The 19,524-nt window shown below is 39.6% G+C and overlaps 2 protein-coding genes across 4 annotated transcripts in view; both read right to left on the bottom strand.

Annotated features, from left to right (window-relative positions):
* The window catches only part of map3k22 (mitogen-activated protein kinase kinase kinase 22), a 61,562-nt gene extending 57,787 nt beyond the window's left edge, over positions 1 to 3,775 (bottom strand). The window contains exon 1 of the mRNA XM_088322385.1: positions 3,427 to 3,775. The gene's annotated coding sequence lies outside the window, so the exon portion shown is untranslated. The remainder of the gene's footprint in view (positions 1 to 3,426) is intronic.
* Positions 3,776 to 5,150: 1,375 nt separating this feature from the next.
* Positions 5,151 to 19,524, bottom strand: part of dlec1 (DLEC1 cilia and flagella associated protein) — a 38,016-nt gene continuing 23,642 nt past the window's right edge. For all 3 annotated transcript variants that reach the window (XM_088322542.1, XM_088322543.1, XM_088322544.1), the window contains 12 exons: positions 17,629 to 17,744; positions 17,491 to 17,561; positions 17,017 to 17,216; positions 16,081 to 16,221; positions 15,889 to 16,011; positions 15,724 to 15,818; positions 14,938 to 15,022; positions 14,683 to 14,880; positions 13,114 to 13,266; positions 12,900 to 13,050; positions 11,765 to 11,885; positions 5,151 to 11,699 (listed from right to left, as the gene is read on the bottom strand). In XM_088322542.1, the coding sequence (XP_088178668.1) occupies positions 11,600 to 11,699; positions 11,765 to 11,885; positions 12,900 to 13,050; positions 13,114 to 13,266; positions 14,683 to 14,880; positions 14,938 to 15,022; positions 15,724 to 15,818; positions 15,889 to 16,011; positions 16,081 to 16,221; positions 17,017 to 17,216; positions 17,491 to 17,561; positions 17,629 to 17,744 (1,554 nt within the window). In that variant the 3' untranslated portion in view covers positions 5,151 to 11,599. The remainder of the gene's footprint in view (positions 11,700 to 11,764; positions 11,886 to 12,899; positions 13,051 to 13,113; positions 13,267 to 14,682; positions 14,881 to 14,937; positions 15,023 to 15,723; positions 15,819 to 15,888; positions 16,012 to 16,080; positions 16,222 to 17,016; positions 17,217 to 17,490; positions 17,562 to 17,628; positions 17,745 to 19,524) is intronic.

The following is a 19,524-nucleotide window of genomic DNA, read 5'->3' as shown; positions in this document are numbered from 1 at the left end:
TCCTGGCCACGGCATGATAGTTTGAGGCCCCTAAATTAATATAAATGTTTAAAGGGACAGTGTAATTAAGAACCTCCTGGTGGTAAAATTATTTCATAGTAAAAAAGATATTTATAAAAGAAGCAACAATAGATTAACTCTGATATAAACATGAATGTTTTAAAATACTCGTAGGCCAAAAACTTCACGTCTTGCATAACACGGGCTACTTGTCTGCCAAAAACTCCAAATACTATTTTTCTTTTTTTCCTTTACTCATACCTGTCAAACTGTACGTTTTTGCCATACAAGGTACGTTTATTATGCATTTTAAGACGTGTACGACGTACAAGAAAATCTGTACGAAAAAATGCAAATTTGTCAATTATGGGTGCCATCCTCTCTCTCTGTATCGTTTTTTTCGTTGCAAAAGAAGCGAGCGGTTTGATGCGACTGTGCGCATGCATCTGCCGCCTCGGATTGCATGTGGTAGTTATGTAGTGAAAGGAAGTCCGTCTCTTTTTAGAGAACAGTCTTTTTCGGCTCAACTCATTAAAGAGAGCCAGCTCTCAAACGGCTCACTTGCTTTGAAGCATTATATTACGAATCATTATTATTGTATAAAGAAGTTAAGAGAAAAGGAAGTATAAAAGGAGAAAATGAAAAAAAGACAGGTTTCTGGTTATCCCTTCAATCAGTATATTACCAACAACAATTTAATGCAGAAAATGAATTAATAATTCGAATAAGAAAATGTATTATTGTACTTAATTATATTTGCATGTATTTTTTCCTTCTAAAGTGAACGTCCAAGCTACTTAGTTTTTTAACTTTTTTTTATAATAAACCTCATTCATGTCGAGCAACTCAGTATCTCACAACAAAATGTTAATTAACAATATATATGATATAACGAAACACATGTACAATATAACATGTTAAACTACATAAATAAATAAGTTTGAAAAAAGAATATGGCGTAAGATTATTTTGTATTTTGTAACGGAAAATACAACATTTTGTAAGGGCATGGAGGCCGTGGAGGTTGACAGGTATGTTGTCTTTCTTCCTTTTATAAAATTTCTCATTTCTTTTTCCCTTTTTTTCCCATTTTCTTCGTGAAAGACCGAACAAAAATATTAAAAAAAAATTTTACGTTTGGGCCATTTTGAGTATCCGTGGTTTGTGTTCTTCCCTGTTTTAGCACTCTTGTAGCACAACATCTAGTGGTCAGATAAAAGACACAGTCCATTTAATTTAAGTGACACCTACACAGATTATGTATTCATTTATTACAAATTAATAGATTTTCATATTCATTATTGATTTCTGTAGCATCTTTTTTGAATTTATGAGAAACGTGGAAACTTTTAATCAAAAATGTGGACCAACATTATCCAAAACCTTGCTTCAGCAGCATTTTCCATGTAATTTGTTTGGCTCTATATACTGAACACTCTAATAATTGAATCAAGATAATTGTCCTTTAGTTTCAGCAGAGAACAAAATCAGTAACTCATTAGCTTTTCTCAGGCAACTAGTGCAAAACCGGTACAACTCACTTAGCCAGTCGATGTCAAAAATGCAAGTTCATGTGTATGTTTGAGTATTTTTCCATTGTTTATCTGATCGTACTTTAATTGTCAGATTCATGGCGACACAAATTAGCTCGGCGCAAGTTAGCACGTTTAATCTGATAATACCAATGACAAGCTAGCTTCTATCGTGGCATTGAGACGGAACAACTCACTTCCTCTGGATAAAGATCAAGAAATGTGTTCAATTATTTTGTTACATCCTTTGAGACTTGCAAATGTCTGAAACAGGCTAAACAAAATTGGAATACTGTAGCACTGAAAGAGAGGGCTCTAAAAATCACTCACCGATTTGTCAGGAATGTAAAAATATGTGATTTGCATGTTGATTCATCATTGGCAATAAGAACATTAAAAGTTAGACATCAGTTTAAATGAACAAAAATAAAATTGAGGGGCTACCGCGTACGCAACACAGTTCTGAGGTCATGGGATCAATTTCAGATACCAGCCTTCCTTTGCAGAGTTTGCATGTTCTCCCTGTGCTTGCGTGGGTTTCCTCCGGGCACTCCGGTTTCTCCCCACATTCCAAAAACATGCATGTCAGGTTAATTGGCCACTCCAAATTGACCCTAGGTGTGAATGAGCAAGTGAGCTGTCTGTCTCTTTGTGCCCTGCAACCAGCTGGCAACCAGTTCTGGGTGTCCCCTGCCCACTGCCCGGGGACAGATGGGACGGGCTCCAGCACCCCTGCGACCCTACTGAGGATAAGCGGTGCAGATAATGGATTGCTGGATGGATAGGCTTCAGGGGTCATACACCCTTTTCATAGCCAAATTCAAACATGTTTTAAGGACTTTCAATGCTAAATTTCCAGGTTCTCCAGTACCACAAAACAAAACAAAAAATCCAGTGTGAATTGTGTATATTGCAGATAAATATACACAAATATGATTATCATATGCGATTTTTAATCTATCATGTGCATTTATCAAGACATAAGTTTTTAAAAATCTAAGTCAATTGCTAATAGATTTGCTTTTGAGACAAATCTCCACCCAAATAGGTGTTGGGTAAAGATGTCAGTAATATGAGCTTACATTTGCAGTTGCAGGAAGTTCTTCCAATTACAAATTACCACTGAAAAACGTTTCCTTCATTTTTTGTATGGCCCCATAATAAATGTCCGCAGCTGATAATTATTGCATTAATACATGTTAAATAGTGTCCTGTTTAGGTTTAGCATGCACCTGTCCTCTCGGGTGCATCTTGTAGGAGGTGATGACGCTTCAAAGGACAATACCTTACAAACTAATACCAGCGGCAGTTAATTGCGAGGGAAGAAATGCAATTGCAAAGCGAAGCCACCAGAGAACTGTCAGCATCATTTTTTTCAGCAGACTTGTTGAGAAACATGCTAATAATTGCAAGCATTTGCAAGCACTTTACCGAAAATTCAAGCACTTTTTAGTTCCTGAAATCGCAACATTAAAATTCAAGGATTTACAATTACTTCAAGCACTGTCCTGTTTACGGTCTAATTTTTGCTGGATGTGTTAATTAGCATTCCCTATGGTAAGGCGTGGTACTGCAAGTGTGTTACACCAAATATAACGACAAAGTAATGTGTCATGTTTTCTTGCGGGAGACTGGGGGAGGGGGCGTTGGGGTGGATGTTCTTCGGAAGATATTTTAGAAGACAAATTTTAAGATATTACCAGATATGTGTAAACATAGAGAAGATGCTCGACAGGCCACTTGAAATGAATTAGTTCAACATTATAAAAGTAACTCAAAGTTGTCAGTTTGCGACACTGTCGTAAAACCCGCCGATTTATCAATCCAGCAAGTTCATTTTAATAGTTAAGTGGCGTAAACAGGAAATAACTTTGTGTTTGACTGCATTTCTTACCTCGTTACCTCAACGTCTCCATCCTTCGAATGGTTCTTGCGGGGCGAGTAAAGAGAAAAAATAAGTAATTTATCCAAGAAAGAAAACTAAATTGTTTTAAAAGATAAATAAATAAAGATTTCCAACTGGTGCTGAGCAAATGTTCCACCGGGGAAAAAAGGAGAAAAAAACCACTGCGCGCTGTTATCCGAAAACTGAGGCCGAAATGGCCAAAAAAAGAAGGCTTTAATCCACTTGAAACATCCAGAAGCGAGGTTGGTTCTTTCCAGCACCGAGAATGTTGACGTTTCTACGGGGAAAAGTTTCTCCCACCGTCGCCCTAACCTCCGCCAAGACTACACAAGCAAATAGAAAAACGTCGGTAGAGGTAGGGGAGAGCGCGTGTGTCGTCACGACCTGCGTCATGACCAGGAAGTGGCGACGGTCTACGTTGGCGCCTGTACAAAATGAGTTCAAATGATCGATAGCGACCTCTAGTGGTTTAAATAGCACAATTACATGATTTGAACAATTGGAATCTTCCATCGATCCAATATCTACACCGCCCAACCTCACAAGGGTCGCGGGGACAATGAGAATATTTTTCGAGCAAAATGAGGCTTTTACTTTTAGTGGGAAAAAAATAATCACGTTACTACTATTTTTTATTTGAAGTATAGTAGTTCTTATTTTGTAAAATGAAAACAAGGCCACATCTTCAGCTAGATATATTGCTCATTAAATAGTACAGTACTTGTTTTGTAGTGACATAATTCTTAAAAAATATCAATTGTAAAAAAAAATTACATTTTAATTACATTATTTTACACGTGCGTTTTGAAATCGTAATAAAATATCATTAATAATACATATTTTATGATAAAACAATTCTTAGTCATAAAAATATGTTAAAAATGTTTTCATTTTTCAGAACATAAATTTATTTAATGTGATAGAATATATATATTGCTTGTATTATTTAATGTTTTATTAAAAATGTGTCACGGTTGCCGGGGCACCCAATTTGCCCCGCCCGTGGGCACCAGCTGTAGCTTGTTAACAGATTGGCTCCCTGTCAGTATTTAAACTCTGTCCTATCAGTACCCTTTTGTCGGTCTGTTTGCAAATCTCCGTTTTACACGGCAAGCCCTTTTTGCTTGTCGTGTGTTTTTGCTCCGGTTTTTTCTCCCGCTACGATCTGTTTGATCTCGACCACGTCTACTCTCCCGTCCTGAATTATGACCTGTTTTGATCTCAACCATGTCTGTTCTCCCGTCCCGAATAACGACCCATTTTCTGATATCGACCATGTTTTTGCTCTTCTATCCCGGCTACTGACCCGTTTTTCCGGTTCCCGACACTGCCATCGCTCGCCACAGAAGTCCCACTTCCGCATCTGAGCAACCTACTCCCCGCAACCAGCGATCTCTGGATCGTGTGTACTCCTTTCCCTTCTTCCCAATAAAACTGTCAAACGTTACGCAGGTGGGTCCTGTCTCCGTTCTAGTCTTGACAGAATGTGTGAAAAGAACAAAACATGTTCTGTACATAATTTTTTAACTATAATAAAAATTGTTTTGGTAAAAAGAATAATGTACAAAAAAGCAGATTCAAAAGTTGTGAGTATTTTGGGTTTTATTTTTTTACATATTTTTACTATTTTAAGAATTATTTTTTTGTAAAATAATGAATATTCTAATGAACAGTACTACTTTGAATATTTTTTTACTATATAAGGAGAACAATTACTAAACAACGTGTCTAAAGTTTTATTTTTACAAAAAAAAAGACAAATACTCAAAATGAACACATTTACCGGTACTTGCCATAAAAGACAATGAATAATTAAATACACAATTGAAATATCATTGATATAAACGCTGTGAAACATTGATTGCAACAACATTAGTCATTGCACTCCAGGGTTTGAACATGTAATAAAGACTTTGAAGAGAAAAAGATGAAAAGACGATCAGAATAAAAATGCACAACGTGGTGTTTAGAAAACTGTCCAAAGATATCATAATAATGCAATGAAAAATAATAGTGCATTGTAACAATAGTGCAATGAAAAGAAGTCCAATAACATTTAGCAGTCACAATTAAAAATACCCAAATAAGTCCCAAGGTATATATTTTCAGTTTTGTTTTACCGGGGAAAGAGCTTGAAATATATACAGTATTATTTAAAAATCAGAAAAATAATCCTTTATCACCCAATGGGGCACAACATTTTTTTCAGGACTTGTTCCATGTTTCAGAAAATGATTATATTTCATTATCATTATGTATCTAAATTTAGGACCTATATAAAAAAAACAAATAATATTTAACAACTATCTTGGCTTCAATCACTGTTTTTAGTATTCTTGTTGGTCTTTTTTGTTGTGATTTTATTTTTCAGTGCTGGAGAGGCTCATTACAGAAAAAGTTGATAATAAACATGTATTGACTATTACAGTATAGTATGCCAGTAGTCAGCTCAATGGATAAATAAGTACCTCGGCAACTATGTTCATAGTATCCGAAGTGGCCGGAGGAAACTCACGCAAGCAGAGGGAGAACAAGCAAACTCCGCACAGAGAGGATGCCAGCTGGATTTGAACCCAGAACTGCGCTGTGGACGCACTAACCACTCATCTGCCCTGCCGCCCAGGTTCACGGTAATATAACACAATTTTACACAACCCTACAAAATGGCAGAATTGTATGACATAAAACTAAATTCATCTCATCTCATCAGCCATACCGCTTATCCACTAAATTATTATGAATTATTTCTAAGCATTTTACATCAGTAACAGGATTAATAACATGAAGTGATGAACCTTGTTTAGTGGAATTAAGAAGGTAGAAAAACAAAATAGGTTGTGAGGGTCCCCTTAAAAGGGCCTCAAAGCACACAACATGGGGGCAGCAGCCAATTACAACTCTGTTGACCTTCAGATCAGCCGCGTTTCATTGTGATCAAACATGCCCTTGCTGTGCATGTGTGGAAAGCTGCAAGAGTGCAGAGAATATCAATCGGATATTTGCATTCCCTAGTGGATTTTTTTCTCTTTCTGGATGATTTTTGGGTTGCTGCAGATGTGTTTGCCACATGAAGCGGCATTTATTTGTTTTATCTGGTTTGACTTGAACAGGTTTGCGCACACTTTTTCAGTGAGCTACTTACAATTTACTGGCGTATTGATATTATTTAAGATTAGGGACACCTTTTTTTGTGCTTTGCATATTAATCACGGCTCACAGATACCTTTAACTGCCTTGGTCGGTGCTAAGGTGTGTCTTGGGCAAGAACAGCCTGGTGGCACCCATCCCTTTCTATGGGGTAGGGGTTCTCTCCCACACATTTAAGCTTTTCATCAGGGATGTCAAACTCAGTTGAGCTCTGGGGCCGGACGGATCAAAACCTTCTGTTCTCAGATGGGCTGGATCAGTAAAAAAAATGTCAATTACATGTATGTAGCTTTGTTTTTCAGTATTATCATTCAGCTTATATTGTAACCTACCTTTCATCTTAAAATCACGGATAAACACAACACATTTATTCACAATGGGGGAAAAGACTGAGTGAATGTAATTTTACACCCAACCCAACTGTTACAATTATGAGCCTTCGCGCAGAAGGACAGGCGAATGCGCAGGGGAGACAACTGTTTGCGACCATGCTGGTGGGGGACAGGTCAGTAAAATATAAATTGGACTGTGATGCAAGTTGCAATATTCTTACATTACATCTGCTGACAACATTGGAGCAGACGCAACAGGTCCTTGTCATGTACAATAAAAGCACCCTGAAGCCTTTGGGCAAATGCAAGATTAAAAAAAGAAATCCGAGAAACAGGAAACTGTACAAACTTTAGTTCATGGTGGGTGACGGGGAGGCATCTGTGCCATTGCTGGGGAACAAAGCTGTGCAGGGCATGGATCTAGTGGGAATACAGAGAGAAAATACCATGGCCATTGATGACATAGTTCAACAAGCAGACAGCAAGGACAAACACTGGAGAAGAAGCAGATCAGGGAGCAATACCCACAGGTGTTTGAGGGAGATGGCTGTTTGTCTGGCACATATGAGCTGGAAGTGGATCCAAGCATAACACCAGTGAAACTACCAAAGCGGAGAGTTTCAGTGTCTCTGATTAACCCACTGAAGCAAGAACTGACAAGCCTGGTGGCAAAAGAAATAATTACACCAGTTGAAAAAAGCACAGATTGGATCAGTAACATTGTCCTGGTTAGGAACCCATCAGGAAAGCTGAGGATCTGTATTGATCCCAAACCTCTAAACAGAGCACTAAAGAGACAACACTTTCCATTACAACTATTGAAGATGTCTTCCCAGACCTGGCAAATGCCAGGGTATTCACAGTGTGTGATGTAAAAAATGGATTCTGGCATGTGAAACTGACAGAGCGCTCCAGCTACATGACAACATTTGCGATGCCATTCGGAAGGTTCAAGTGGAGAATGCCGATGGGGATCAGCTCAGCTCCTGAAGTGTTTCAGCACAGGCTGACACAGGCACTTGAGGGGGTACCAGGCATATGCATTATAGCTGTTGATATACTGATTGGAGAAGAAGAAAATCAGGACATGGCAGTGAGAGACCATGACGAGAAACTGAAAAGACTCCTTGAGCGATGCAGATCATGCAACATCAAACTGAATTTTGATAAACTGAAGTTGAGACAGAGGGAGGTGCCAAACATAGGTCACAGGCTGACATCTGAGGGCTTGAAAGTTGACCCGGAGAAGGTACGCGCCGTACAAGAAATGCCTAGACCCACCAACATCAAGGGCCTAGAGATTGCTCGGAATGGTAACTATCTCGCAAAATTCTGCCCACACCTAGCGGATAGCTGTGAGGTCCTGAGGCAACTGACACACAAGGATGTGATCTGGGAATGGACTGACATACAGGAATTTACCTTTGGGACAATAAAAGGCATGATAGCCACAGCACCAGTATTGAAGTATTACAATCCTATAAAGGAACTTACTCTCCAATGTGATTCATCCGAAACTGGGCTGGGTGCAGCACTTTTGCAGGTAGGCCAACCTATAGCATACGCCAGTAGGGCACTAACCTCTACAGAGAGAGGATATGCACAAATAGTTAAGGAGTGCCTTGCCATTCTATTCGGAGTGGAAAATTTTCACCAATACATCAATGGCAGAAAGGTAGTGGTACAATCTGACCATAAACCACTCGAAACCATCACATGGAATCCTCCGCTTAGTGCCCCAAAGAGGCTACAAAGAATGCTATTGAGGCTTCAGAAATATGACATGGACATAGTGTTTGTTCCAGGCAGAATGATGCTTGTTGCAGATACGCTGAGCAGGGCATACCTACCAGAATATGCAGTTGAGGGTTCTGTTGAAGCTGAGATTGAAACAGTGAGTATGATGAATTACTTACCCATTTCAGAGGAGAGACGACAAAAAATCCAAGGTGAGACTGAAAGGGACCAGGCCCTCCAGGTGCTGAAACAGAGACTACTGAAAGGATGGCCGGAGGATAAAGGACAGGTTGAGCTGGAGGTGAGACCATATTTTTCCATGCGAGATGAGCTAACTGTACAGAACAATGTCATCTTTCTGGGAGAAAGGGCTGTCGTCCCAACAGCTCTAAGACAAGAAATTATGGAAAAGATTCATGCCTCACATTTAGGGATTGAAAACTGCATCAGAAGAGCAAGAGAATGTGTTTATTGGCTAGGTAACAGCTTAAGACATATATTGGGAAGTGCCAAGTGTGCAGAGATGTAGACACACTAAAACAGAAAGAACCATGACTGAGCCATGACTTCCCATTGAGGCCATGGGCAAAAGTGGGCACAGACATTTTCACCTTTAATGATAAAGACTACGTAGTGACTGTGGACTATTTCTCCAATTTTTGGGAAGTTGACTATCTGCCTGATACCAAGTCCACTTCAGTCATCCACAAATTGTATTGTTCTCAGCTCAGGGATGCTGCTGGAAATGTGAATTTCCCTTAGGGGATGAATAAAGTATCTATCTATCTATCTATCTATCTAAATTAAAGGCACATTTTGCTCGCCATGGTGTGCTTGATGTGGTGTTTTTGGACAATGGCCCACAATATAGCTCACAGGAGTTTAAGAGATTCAGCCAGTCTTGGGAATTTGAAAATGTAACATCATCGCCCACATATCCCCAAAGCAATGGAAAAGCAGAGTCTGCCGTCAAGACAGCTAAAAGATTAATGGGGAGAGCCCTGCGGGCAAAGTCGGACCCTTACCTAGCCATACTGGCTCACAGAAACACTCCTGCGCAGGGTTTCCAGGCTAGTCCTGCTCAAAGACTGATGAGCCGACGGACAAAGACATTACTGCCCACGTGTGAAAATCTGCTTAAACCTGCAATTGTGGACACTGATAACACTGTGCAGGAAAACAAGCTCAGACAAGCTCGCTATTACAACAAAGGGGCTAGCGGACTACAGCCGCTAAAGAATGGAGAACAGGTGCGAGTACAGGAACAAGTGGCTGCTACATCGGTGGTACGACAGGACCAGAGAAGGTCCTATTCGGTGGAGCTAAATAATGGGACTGTGCTGAGACGCAACCGTTGACAACTGAGGCCAGCACCAGGGGTCTCACCAGCAGCAGAGACGGTCAGCGAGGTCCCGCCCACCTCAGCCCCTAGTGGTGGTGATCACATCACAGACACACCTCAACCCTGCTCACCAGCTGCTGTGCCAGATCATCAGATGGCCCAAACTGGTGTCACCACCACCAGATGCGGCACGGTTGTTAGGAGGCCTGCACACCTCCGGGACTTTATTTAACACAATGTGACGATATAACGGAAAATGTTAGATTAGGTGAAGCACTGTTGTGTTTGTGTTAGCTTTACCTCATGAGCCATTACTTTTAATGTTCAGGTGGGCAGGTCTAGTTTAAAAAAAAAAAACACCAAAAAAAAAAGGGAAGATGTTACAATATATGTGTTTCACCCGGTGCGGTTATGAGGGGGCACCAACTTGCAATGAACACACTGAAGTTTCCGGTAAAGCTGAGTGACATACACCTGTGTGCGAGTCTTCATTTAAATGTAATATCTAACATAAAACACCATCTCACCACAGTATACAAACTCAACGCTGCCCTCTAGCAGCCGGAGATATCATTTTGTTAGCATTTATTTGAAAAATTAATAACTTTTGATAGAAATGACTTAGAGACTCACTACCTTTTTGACATACTCGGAAATCTATGGCGAGCTCGATAAATCTTCCAACAGACCAGATATGACCCACAGGCCGTATGTTTGCCGTGCATGCTCTACGTCTATAACATTATTCATTTTTCTCCAAAGGAAATGATGAAAATACGAGCTAATCATGGCACAAAAAGGTGTAATTTATGGTTTGGATTTGTCATACAAAAATAGATGTAATTATTGTTGTGATAATGGTTGTATTATAAGATATATTATTGTGGGGTTGCACAACATCTGCCCCACAGTTCAGAGGTCCTGGGTTCAATTCCAGCTACTGTTGTACCACATTTGTATGCTCTCGGAAAACGCATATTGTAGTTCACAGGCCACCCACAGGTTCCCGCAGGCACCAGGTAGCCCACTAAAAAAGCTGAGTAGCCCGCAACCCCGTTCTCAAAATAGCTCACCAGTAATTAGTCATTGTGATTTTCTGGGAAAAGTGCCTTCTGCTTGCAGCAATATGGGATTGGAGATGATTGATCGCGACCGCACGAGTCCAGTTTATCCGATGCAGAAGTACAGTAACTTCAAGAAAATAGCCGCCAGGCCCTACAAAAATGCACACTGCCGGGACCAATATGCGAGAGGTGATATTGGGTCACAACTGCACAGGTGCAGTTCACCTTTTGGTGGACAGAAAGGTAAAATAAGAGCTGCCAGACTCAACAAGAGTGCTCTGCCGGTCCCCGCTCGCAGCAATATGCGATCAGAGATAATGAATTGCGGCCACACGAGTGCAGTTCACCATGCGTTCTGTTGGCACCCGCTCACATCAATATCTGATCTGGGATAATGGATCGAAAAGTAATTTTGAATCTGTGATGCCCTGAGGCCACTAAGTGCGAAGTAACGTATTAGTTGTTGAATTATACAGTTTCTATAAGTTGATACAGCAACTTCAAAAAAAAAAATAACACCTGAAAAAGGTCATTTTCAACTACATATGTCGGGATCCTGTGCCTTGCAGCTGCAGGATGAGAGGACTCCTCTCTAGGATGGAGGTGATCACCACCGTGGCCCTGTACTGCTTCACCTCGCTGCCACACAAAACATGAGAGGAGATAAAGTCCAATAAAGGCCCGACATTGTTGTGCAACGCTACCTGGCTGTAAAACTGATCTCCAAACGTTGGCACTGGTCACCGGTGGGCTGCTGGTCCTTGGGGCGAAGATGCCCGCAGGTGGGCGATACGTTGAACACGTGGGAGGAGTCTTCACTCGACTCTGGTGAGATAGATAAGCACAAAGTTGTTGATAATATTAATATTATTATTTTACCTTCCCCAAGGAGCTCAGTGTTTCTGATTCATAATCGATTCTCATATCATCGTTGCCCCCTTTTTTAATCTTTTTTTTGTAATTACCGGTATTGTTTTACTCAAACAGCTAGTTATAATATTGTTCTAGAATAAATAAGGGCATTGTTTTAATTTATCATTACAGCGACAACTAATTCAAAATAGTGCACAAAAAAACACATAAATAATTCCCTTTTGTCAAAAGCTTTTGCTCATTTTATTTATTTATTCATTTTTTGCCCCAAAATCATTGTTTACAAGAATTAATATGTTAAATATAATGAAATAAAAATAAATGAAGAGAAAAAATATTTCAAGCCTGGCACAACATCAAGAAATTAAAATACTATTTAAAATATAGTAAAATAGAAAAAAAATACTTAATGTCAACGTTTTTTGTTTGCCAGTGGTAATGATTACTGTTTAGAATGATTAGTTTAAGTATACTAAAATAAAAAAAGAATAGGTGCAAAATTTTCAACGACACTGACAGAAAATTTTAAAAATTAAACAAAATTACCAGATAATTTATCGCAAAATAGGAAAAAAATATTATATTTGGTGAGATAACATAACATTGTTCCATCTTTCAAGCCATCTTCCTTAAAGGTAGTCCCAAATTTCCACTTCAAGATTTCGCTTCACTCCAGGACCCTCTCTCCCGTTTTCCCCATCCCTAAATAAACGTGGTCCGCGTCTGTTTGATCCGTGACAAAAGACCTGCCATTTCTTTGTGTTACAACTAAGATTACTCAATGTTACTAGCCCTTGCAGTAATTATTTCACTGTGGGTCAAAACTTCAGTGTTACCTTTCAAATGAGACAATACCTTTCATAATCTCCAAAGGATTCAAAAACAGCATTTAATTTAATTTGGGTACATCTTAAATTGGGATTTTAGGTCAATTTTACAGAATCCCTTCACTAGGTAGGCACATACCTATGACCAAAGACCAGCGGGTCTGTGAGCCGAGACTAAAGAGCTTGACCTCTTTGGCTTGGGACTGGCCCAAGTAACAAAGTCCAAAATTGATGTGGTTGCTGGAGAGGCACAGTGTAGCCAGCTTCACGTGGGCGCAGAGTGGCACTTTCTGAAAAGAAGGTGCAACCTAAGCTGAAGAAACTTTCAGTTATTGCTAAGGTGTCCTCCAAACCTGTAGGCTGTTGTTGCTGTAGTGAATTAGGAGATCCTGCTGGATCTTAAGATGCTTGCATCCGCTGTCTCTGCAGATGACCAGCGCCATGTCTTCTCTCGGATGCTCCACGTTTTCCAAAAGCGATGGCGAGCAGCAGAAAGCCACCCTCACCTGTGCAAAACAAAATATTGTAAAGGTGCAAGAATAAATTGAGATAGTGATAAAATGCAATAAAATAATAATAAACAACCAATTCATTTTCAATTAACAGACAATTTTGATTATTTTAAGAATGACTTATCTGTTTTGTCTATTTAACCTTCATTTTTTAATGTATCATTTAAAGGGATGGTGTGTAAAATTCAGTGCCAACTAGTGGTACAAATTAATGGACATTTTGAAGTCGTGTAAGAACATTTAGGCAAAATATATTGAAAATCCAAATCCACAAAATAAATGTTCTTTTTCCATTAGCAGATAATCATGTCATTTATTTATCTTATTTGTTCATGCCTGTCTTTATTTCAGTTTAATAATCGACCTCCTCAGTTGCCTGCAGATTGTTCAGATCAGGAGATGGTGTAAAGGTATTATGTAGTCTGTGCAGCACTTTGAGACTTCTTGTGATTAAGGGCTAAACAAGTCAAGCTGACTTGACTTGTTTTGGGGCAGCACGGCGGCACAGTGGTTAGCGTGTGTGCGGCACAGTTCTGAGGTCATGAGATCGAACCTGCCGTGTGGAGTTTGCATGTTCTGCCCATGCTTGCGTTGGTTTCCTCCGCGCACTCCGGTTTCTTCCCATATTCCAAAAACATGCATGTCGGGTTAATTGGCCGGTCCAAATTGTCCCTAGGCGTGAATGAGCAAGAGAATTGTCTGTCTCTGTGTGCCCTGCGACTGGCTGGCAACCAGTTCAGGGTGTCCCCTGCCCACTACCCGGAGATAGCTGGGATATGTTCCTCCACCCCCGCTATACCTTATTATATATATTATATTATATATACATATTAGTTATACCTCAACAGACCAAATTGATTCTTTCCTAGAAGGTCTTATCTAGAATTGCAAGTATCTTGAGCAAATTTTTCAGATACAAAACAACTGAAAGCCAATTAATTTGTTCCCAGCCTCCCAAAACTATCCAAGCCAACCCTTAATAGCTATAAAACATGTCTTCACGATCACAAAAAACACATTCAAAGAGTAATTGAACATAAAAATGCAGTCATAAGACAAATAAGATGATAATACAATGACTTGTCCAGTCTCGAGTGGTAACGTCTATAAATTCTCGAAACTTTTCTTTCATGTGTCAGGCAAATTGTTTGCTTGAAAGACATCTCGAATCTAGAACTTTTCATAGCTCAAAAAGCACCTATGTAGAGGTAACACTGTATTCATTTTTTGCCTATTATATACTGAATGCGTAGTGACATTTTTTTTAAAATGCAACAGCAATATTTTCGACTTGAATAATTAATACATTCAAAAATACCTCACATTAAAGTGTAGTTACATTTATTTTACATAGCAATTCAATTTACTTACATCAAGCCATTTGATCTGAGGTATGTGTGTTGCTCATACCAGTAAGCTATTCTGTGAATGCAGAACCAGCAGTTGGGGGTCCACCTCTGACGATTTGCTGGAGACGCTGGAGCAAGCCCGGGGGGGAACCTTAAGCACCGTAAACGGTGGCTGACACTTGAGTCGAAAGCGGAGTGGCATCTCGGTGGGGTTTTTTAACAAGAAACTCTGCACATTGTCGAATTCCTCTAGGAATATCTGCAAACGTTTCGCAAAATGATTCCCAGTTCATCCATTATCTTCCGGCGCACTCACCTCGTCTCCCTCTGTCTTTATCAAATCGCCGGCTGAGGTATTAAACTCCAACACCTTGCTGTCGTCTTCCATTTGGACTAAGAGCCTACGGAACCAAATTGTGCCTGTATTATTATTATTTATTTGTTTTAGAAATAATACTAAATTCTACGGTGCTATGAACCTGTAAAATAAAAAACAATACAAAACAGCTGCCATCCCAGCTGTTAGCGACCATCATAGCCCTGTGCTGCTGACATGCAGGGTTATGGCTAAGAGCTCCCAGTATCATCCATACCTGATCTCGTTACCAGAAACCTTGTTGCTGCCAGAAGTCAACCACATGTCCAGGAAGTTAAGGACCATTTCTCTCTGAGGTGGATACCTGCGCTGGGGATTTTTTAGAGTGCCTTAGGGGGTGGCTTTTCCCAGCACTATCTTTGCCAATAATAGGTGAGCCTGGTGGCGTGGGTGAGCCCATGGCGACCAGTTCTCAATATGGCTGGCGGGTCGCACTGTTCTAACAATGTTTGTATTTAACAATGCTTAGTTTGAGATAATAAAAAGTAAAACAAAATTTCATACTGATTAGGGGTGTACGTTGTACACGATTGTGCTTTCTACACAAATAATTACGGTACTGTATTTTACATTTTCAAACTTGGGCTAGATTGTCTAAAAATAAATTATTCAAAAATGTGAAAAATATATATAGTTTTTTGTAATATTTTTCATGTTCTATTTAAAAAAAAAAAAGAAAAGAGTTCAAAAACCCTGTTCTTAGCAGCAGTATATCTCATTGCCTACACTGCAGGCTTGACCAGGGCATGGAGATCCACTCTGATGGGCTCCAGATCCAAACCTTGCAGCCGTTTCACCCTACCAGGGATACGTGATGCCTCCTGGAACAAAAATAAGGAAGAAAAATTATTAACTATCAGCTATTATTTAGCTGCTATTTGAGTATGCTACCTCTGAATCCAGACTGATGAAGCCTAGGGCCAAACCGACGCATCTGGATTCACAGGACGTCGCAGAAAGGGTGAGTGGGGTGAACGAAACATTAACTGTGTTATTGCTTTGCGCAGGGATCACCTGCACACAAAATTATACATCTGACTTCAAATTAGAAGACGAAGGCAGAATAAAATGCCGTAAGCGTACGATTTGCTGCGGTGTGATACAGTAGGGCTCGTCAGACTTGTCTCCCACATGTGGTCGAATGTGGACGGACAATATTTTTTTCCTCTTGGGACCAAATCTGTTGTCTTCAATCTTGGTTGAATTGTTTTCCTGCTCTGTACCCTGAAATCCAAAAAGTGAGAATATTATTGGTTAGAAGGGAAGAGTTGTGTTTTAAAATAAGGTGGAGCCACATGGTATTACTATGAGTTGCAAGTTTTGTAATAATATTCAACGTTGTTGAGCGATTAATTTGAACTTTTATCGTTAAGCACATATCGTCACTGCTATTCCAAAAAACATAGGCAAGGGTTGGGAACCCAAAATGTTGAAGGACTATATTGGACTGAAAAATAACCAAACCAAACATGTCTGGAGCCAAAGAAAATGATAAGCCTTGCATAAGCCTTATAAGGATGGAAAACACATACTGTATCCATCTATATTTATTGGAAAACGTGAAAAATATGTCTGTTTGTCCTCCTACAGAAACCATATATTTTTCCATTATAAAACATTATTTGAAATGGGGCAGGGAGACACTGGGAACAGCCATGCTAATCCGCAGGAAGTTTAGCAGGTGAAGAAGGCCAATTTGTTGGGGATACAAAGCATATATTTATAGCTAAAGTGCTAAATTTTCTGTAGGCCTACAAAAATGAGTCACTAAGGCAAAAATTGGCTGGCACCGGCACTTCCCATTTGGCACTAAATGAGTTAATAGTTATATTATTAATTTTTTGACAATTTTTTGGTGAACATTCTAGATAGTTTATCGGATTATTGCTTTCTGGAAAATAATGTTTACATTTAGACACTTGCAATTGTCACAAAATTTCTGTTACAAACTGACATCCGTTAAGTAGCGAAACCGCGATAAGTAAAGTACAGCAAATGATTACTCTATACAATACTTACAGCGGAGCTTAGGAGAGAAGATTCCGAGCTTAATGTGGGAGCCCTTTTCCAGGTTGCCTCCCCGTTGGAAATCCTTGCCGCCTCTCTGATGGTGTCGTCGATGGCCTTGAGCGGAAAAGTGTCCCCGTACGACATCAGCACGTCTACCAGTTTACGATCGTTTGGGATCACGTTGTACGTCTCCCAGTCCAGACGGATATCTGTACAAAAAAGGAGATTATATTATTTGATTTATATTAAAACAGTCAAACCTCTTTATACGTGCACCTCTAGACACGCGAGTTTCACTATACGGGATAAATTTGGAATAAAAATCTTGCTCGACATATGACATACAGTATTAGTTTTGAATTATGTAAAATCAAGAAAATGTTCTTGTTATACCAGCATTTTGAGATAATTGAACAAACCTGGGAGAAATTAAGGTACTGTGCAGAGGTACCACTGTAATTATGCTTTGGAAGTGCCACTCACCAAACAAGGTGGGGTTGTTGATGCGAAGGGAACGGCAAATTGTGTCACCTCCAGATAAGCGAGTGCCAAACCTTAAAATGCCATCAATTTTAAGAAATGTGGTTGGAATTTTGAATTTGGTTGTGAAGTTGCACTCACTGTACGTTGGGACCTTGGTACTGGTCATCAGGCCGCGGGCCGGTGATTTGGAAGTACAGCGGGCAGCCTTTTACTTTCATCTTCATGGGGACAAGGCTGGGTTCAAGGTCCCCCACCTGTAATCAGAATCAAATATGGTGGGCTCTACTCAAAAGATGAGGTTACAAATATGAGGAACAGAAAAATTGTAGATGAGCATGTTAGATTTCGGATGTTCTCTGTTTAATATCACCTTGGTGAGGCAACCGTATTTGTTCGTGGATAACACACTTTTTTTTTACCTAAACAAAAACTCAAAATTTAGGTGCATGTTATACGTGCGGTTTTACGGTAATATAATACCATATGTGTTCAATGATTGATCAGTGGAAAAATATCGTTGACAACAATCGCAATACAATGGATGCGAGGGGATCCCAAACCCATGTCACGACTTTGAGCACATCCTAACCCTTATTCCACCAGTAATATAAAAGACAAACAATGTTAGAGAATGGAGAAAACAGAAATCCGTGCTGAAAGACATAAATAATCCCAAAAAATCACAACGAGAGAAATAATTTAATGATGGATTGGACTTGAGGGACATTAAATAAATACATTGTAAATTGTATGCTGTTATTGTGTTCATTGTTTATATTGTAAAATAATGATTTTTATCATGGTCCCACATATTTAGCTACGTTTGTTACTTACAATGATGAGTTTGAGCTGAAAAAATAGAAACAATATTTTAAACAAACTTTTAATGAGAAATTAGGGGATCACATTATACCCCGGTGCATTATAAACAACTAAATACAGTAGTTCATTTTTTATTAATGTATCCATTCATTAAATCATTGATTTTCCATTACAGGGGTCGTGGGTTAAAATAGCTATTTCAATTGTTTATATACTGGACTGTCTCAGAAAATTAGAATATTGTGATAAAGTTCTTTATTTTCTGTAATGCAATTAAAAAAACAAAAATGTCATACATTCTGGATTCATTACACATCAACTGAACTATTTCAAGCCTTTTATTATTTGAATATTGCTTAATTTGGCTTACAGCTTAAGAAAACTCAAAAATCCTATCTCAAAATATTAGAATATCATGAAAAAGTATACAAGTAGGCTATTCAACTAATCACCTGAATCATCTAATTAACTCGAAACACCTTGCGAGGGTTTCCTGAGCCTTAAAAACACTCAGCTTGGTTCAGTAAACTAAATCACTGCTGATCTGACTGCTGTCCAGAGGACCATCATTGATACCCTCCATCAGGAGGGTAAGACACAAAAAGAAATTTCTCAAAGAGCAGGCTGTTCACAGAGTGCAGTTTCAAAGCATATCCACAAAAAGTCTGTTGGAAGGGAAAAATGTGGCCGGAAACGCTGCACAACCAAGAGAGATGACCGCAGCCTTGACAAAATTGTGAAGAAGAGCCGCTTCCAGAATTTGAGGGAGCTTCAAAGACAGTGGGCTGAAGCTGGAGTCCAGGTATCAAAAGCCACAGTTCACAGACGTGTCCGGGAAATGGGCTACAATAGCCGTATTCCCATGGTCAAGCCACTTCTGAACTCAAGACAACGGAAGAAGCGTCTGACTTGGGCTATGGAGAAGAAGCACTGGACAGTTGCAGAGTGGTCCAAAGTCCTCTTTTCAGACGAAAGCAAGTTTTGCATTTCATTTGGAAGTCAAGGCGCCAGAGTCTGGAGAAAGACTGGAGAAGAGCAAAATCCAAGTTGCTTGAAATCCAGTGTGAAGTTCCCACAGTCAGCAATGGTTTGGGGAGCCATGTCAGCTGCTGGTGTTGGTCCACTGTGTTTCATCAAGTCCAGAGTAAATGCAACTGTGTACCAAGAGATTTTAGAGCACTACATGCTTCCATCTGCTGAAAAGCTCTATGG

This window comes from Urocampus carinirostris, chromosome 18 (genome assembly GCF_059441175.1).
Source record: "Urocampus carinirostris isolate Australia breed hairy pipefish chromosome 18, RoL_Ucar_1.0, whole genome shotgun sequence".
In the NCBI taxonomy this organism is placed as follows: domain Eukaryota; kingdom Metazoa; phylum Chordata; class Actinopteri; order Syngnathiformes; family Syngnathidae; genus Urocampus; species Urocampus carinirostris.
The sequence above is the reverse complement of the archived record's forward strand: the minus strand, read 5'-3'. Positions and strand labels throughout refer to the sequence as shown.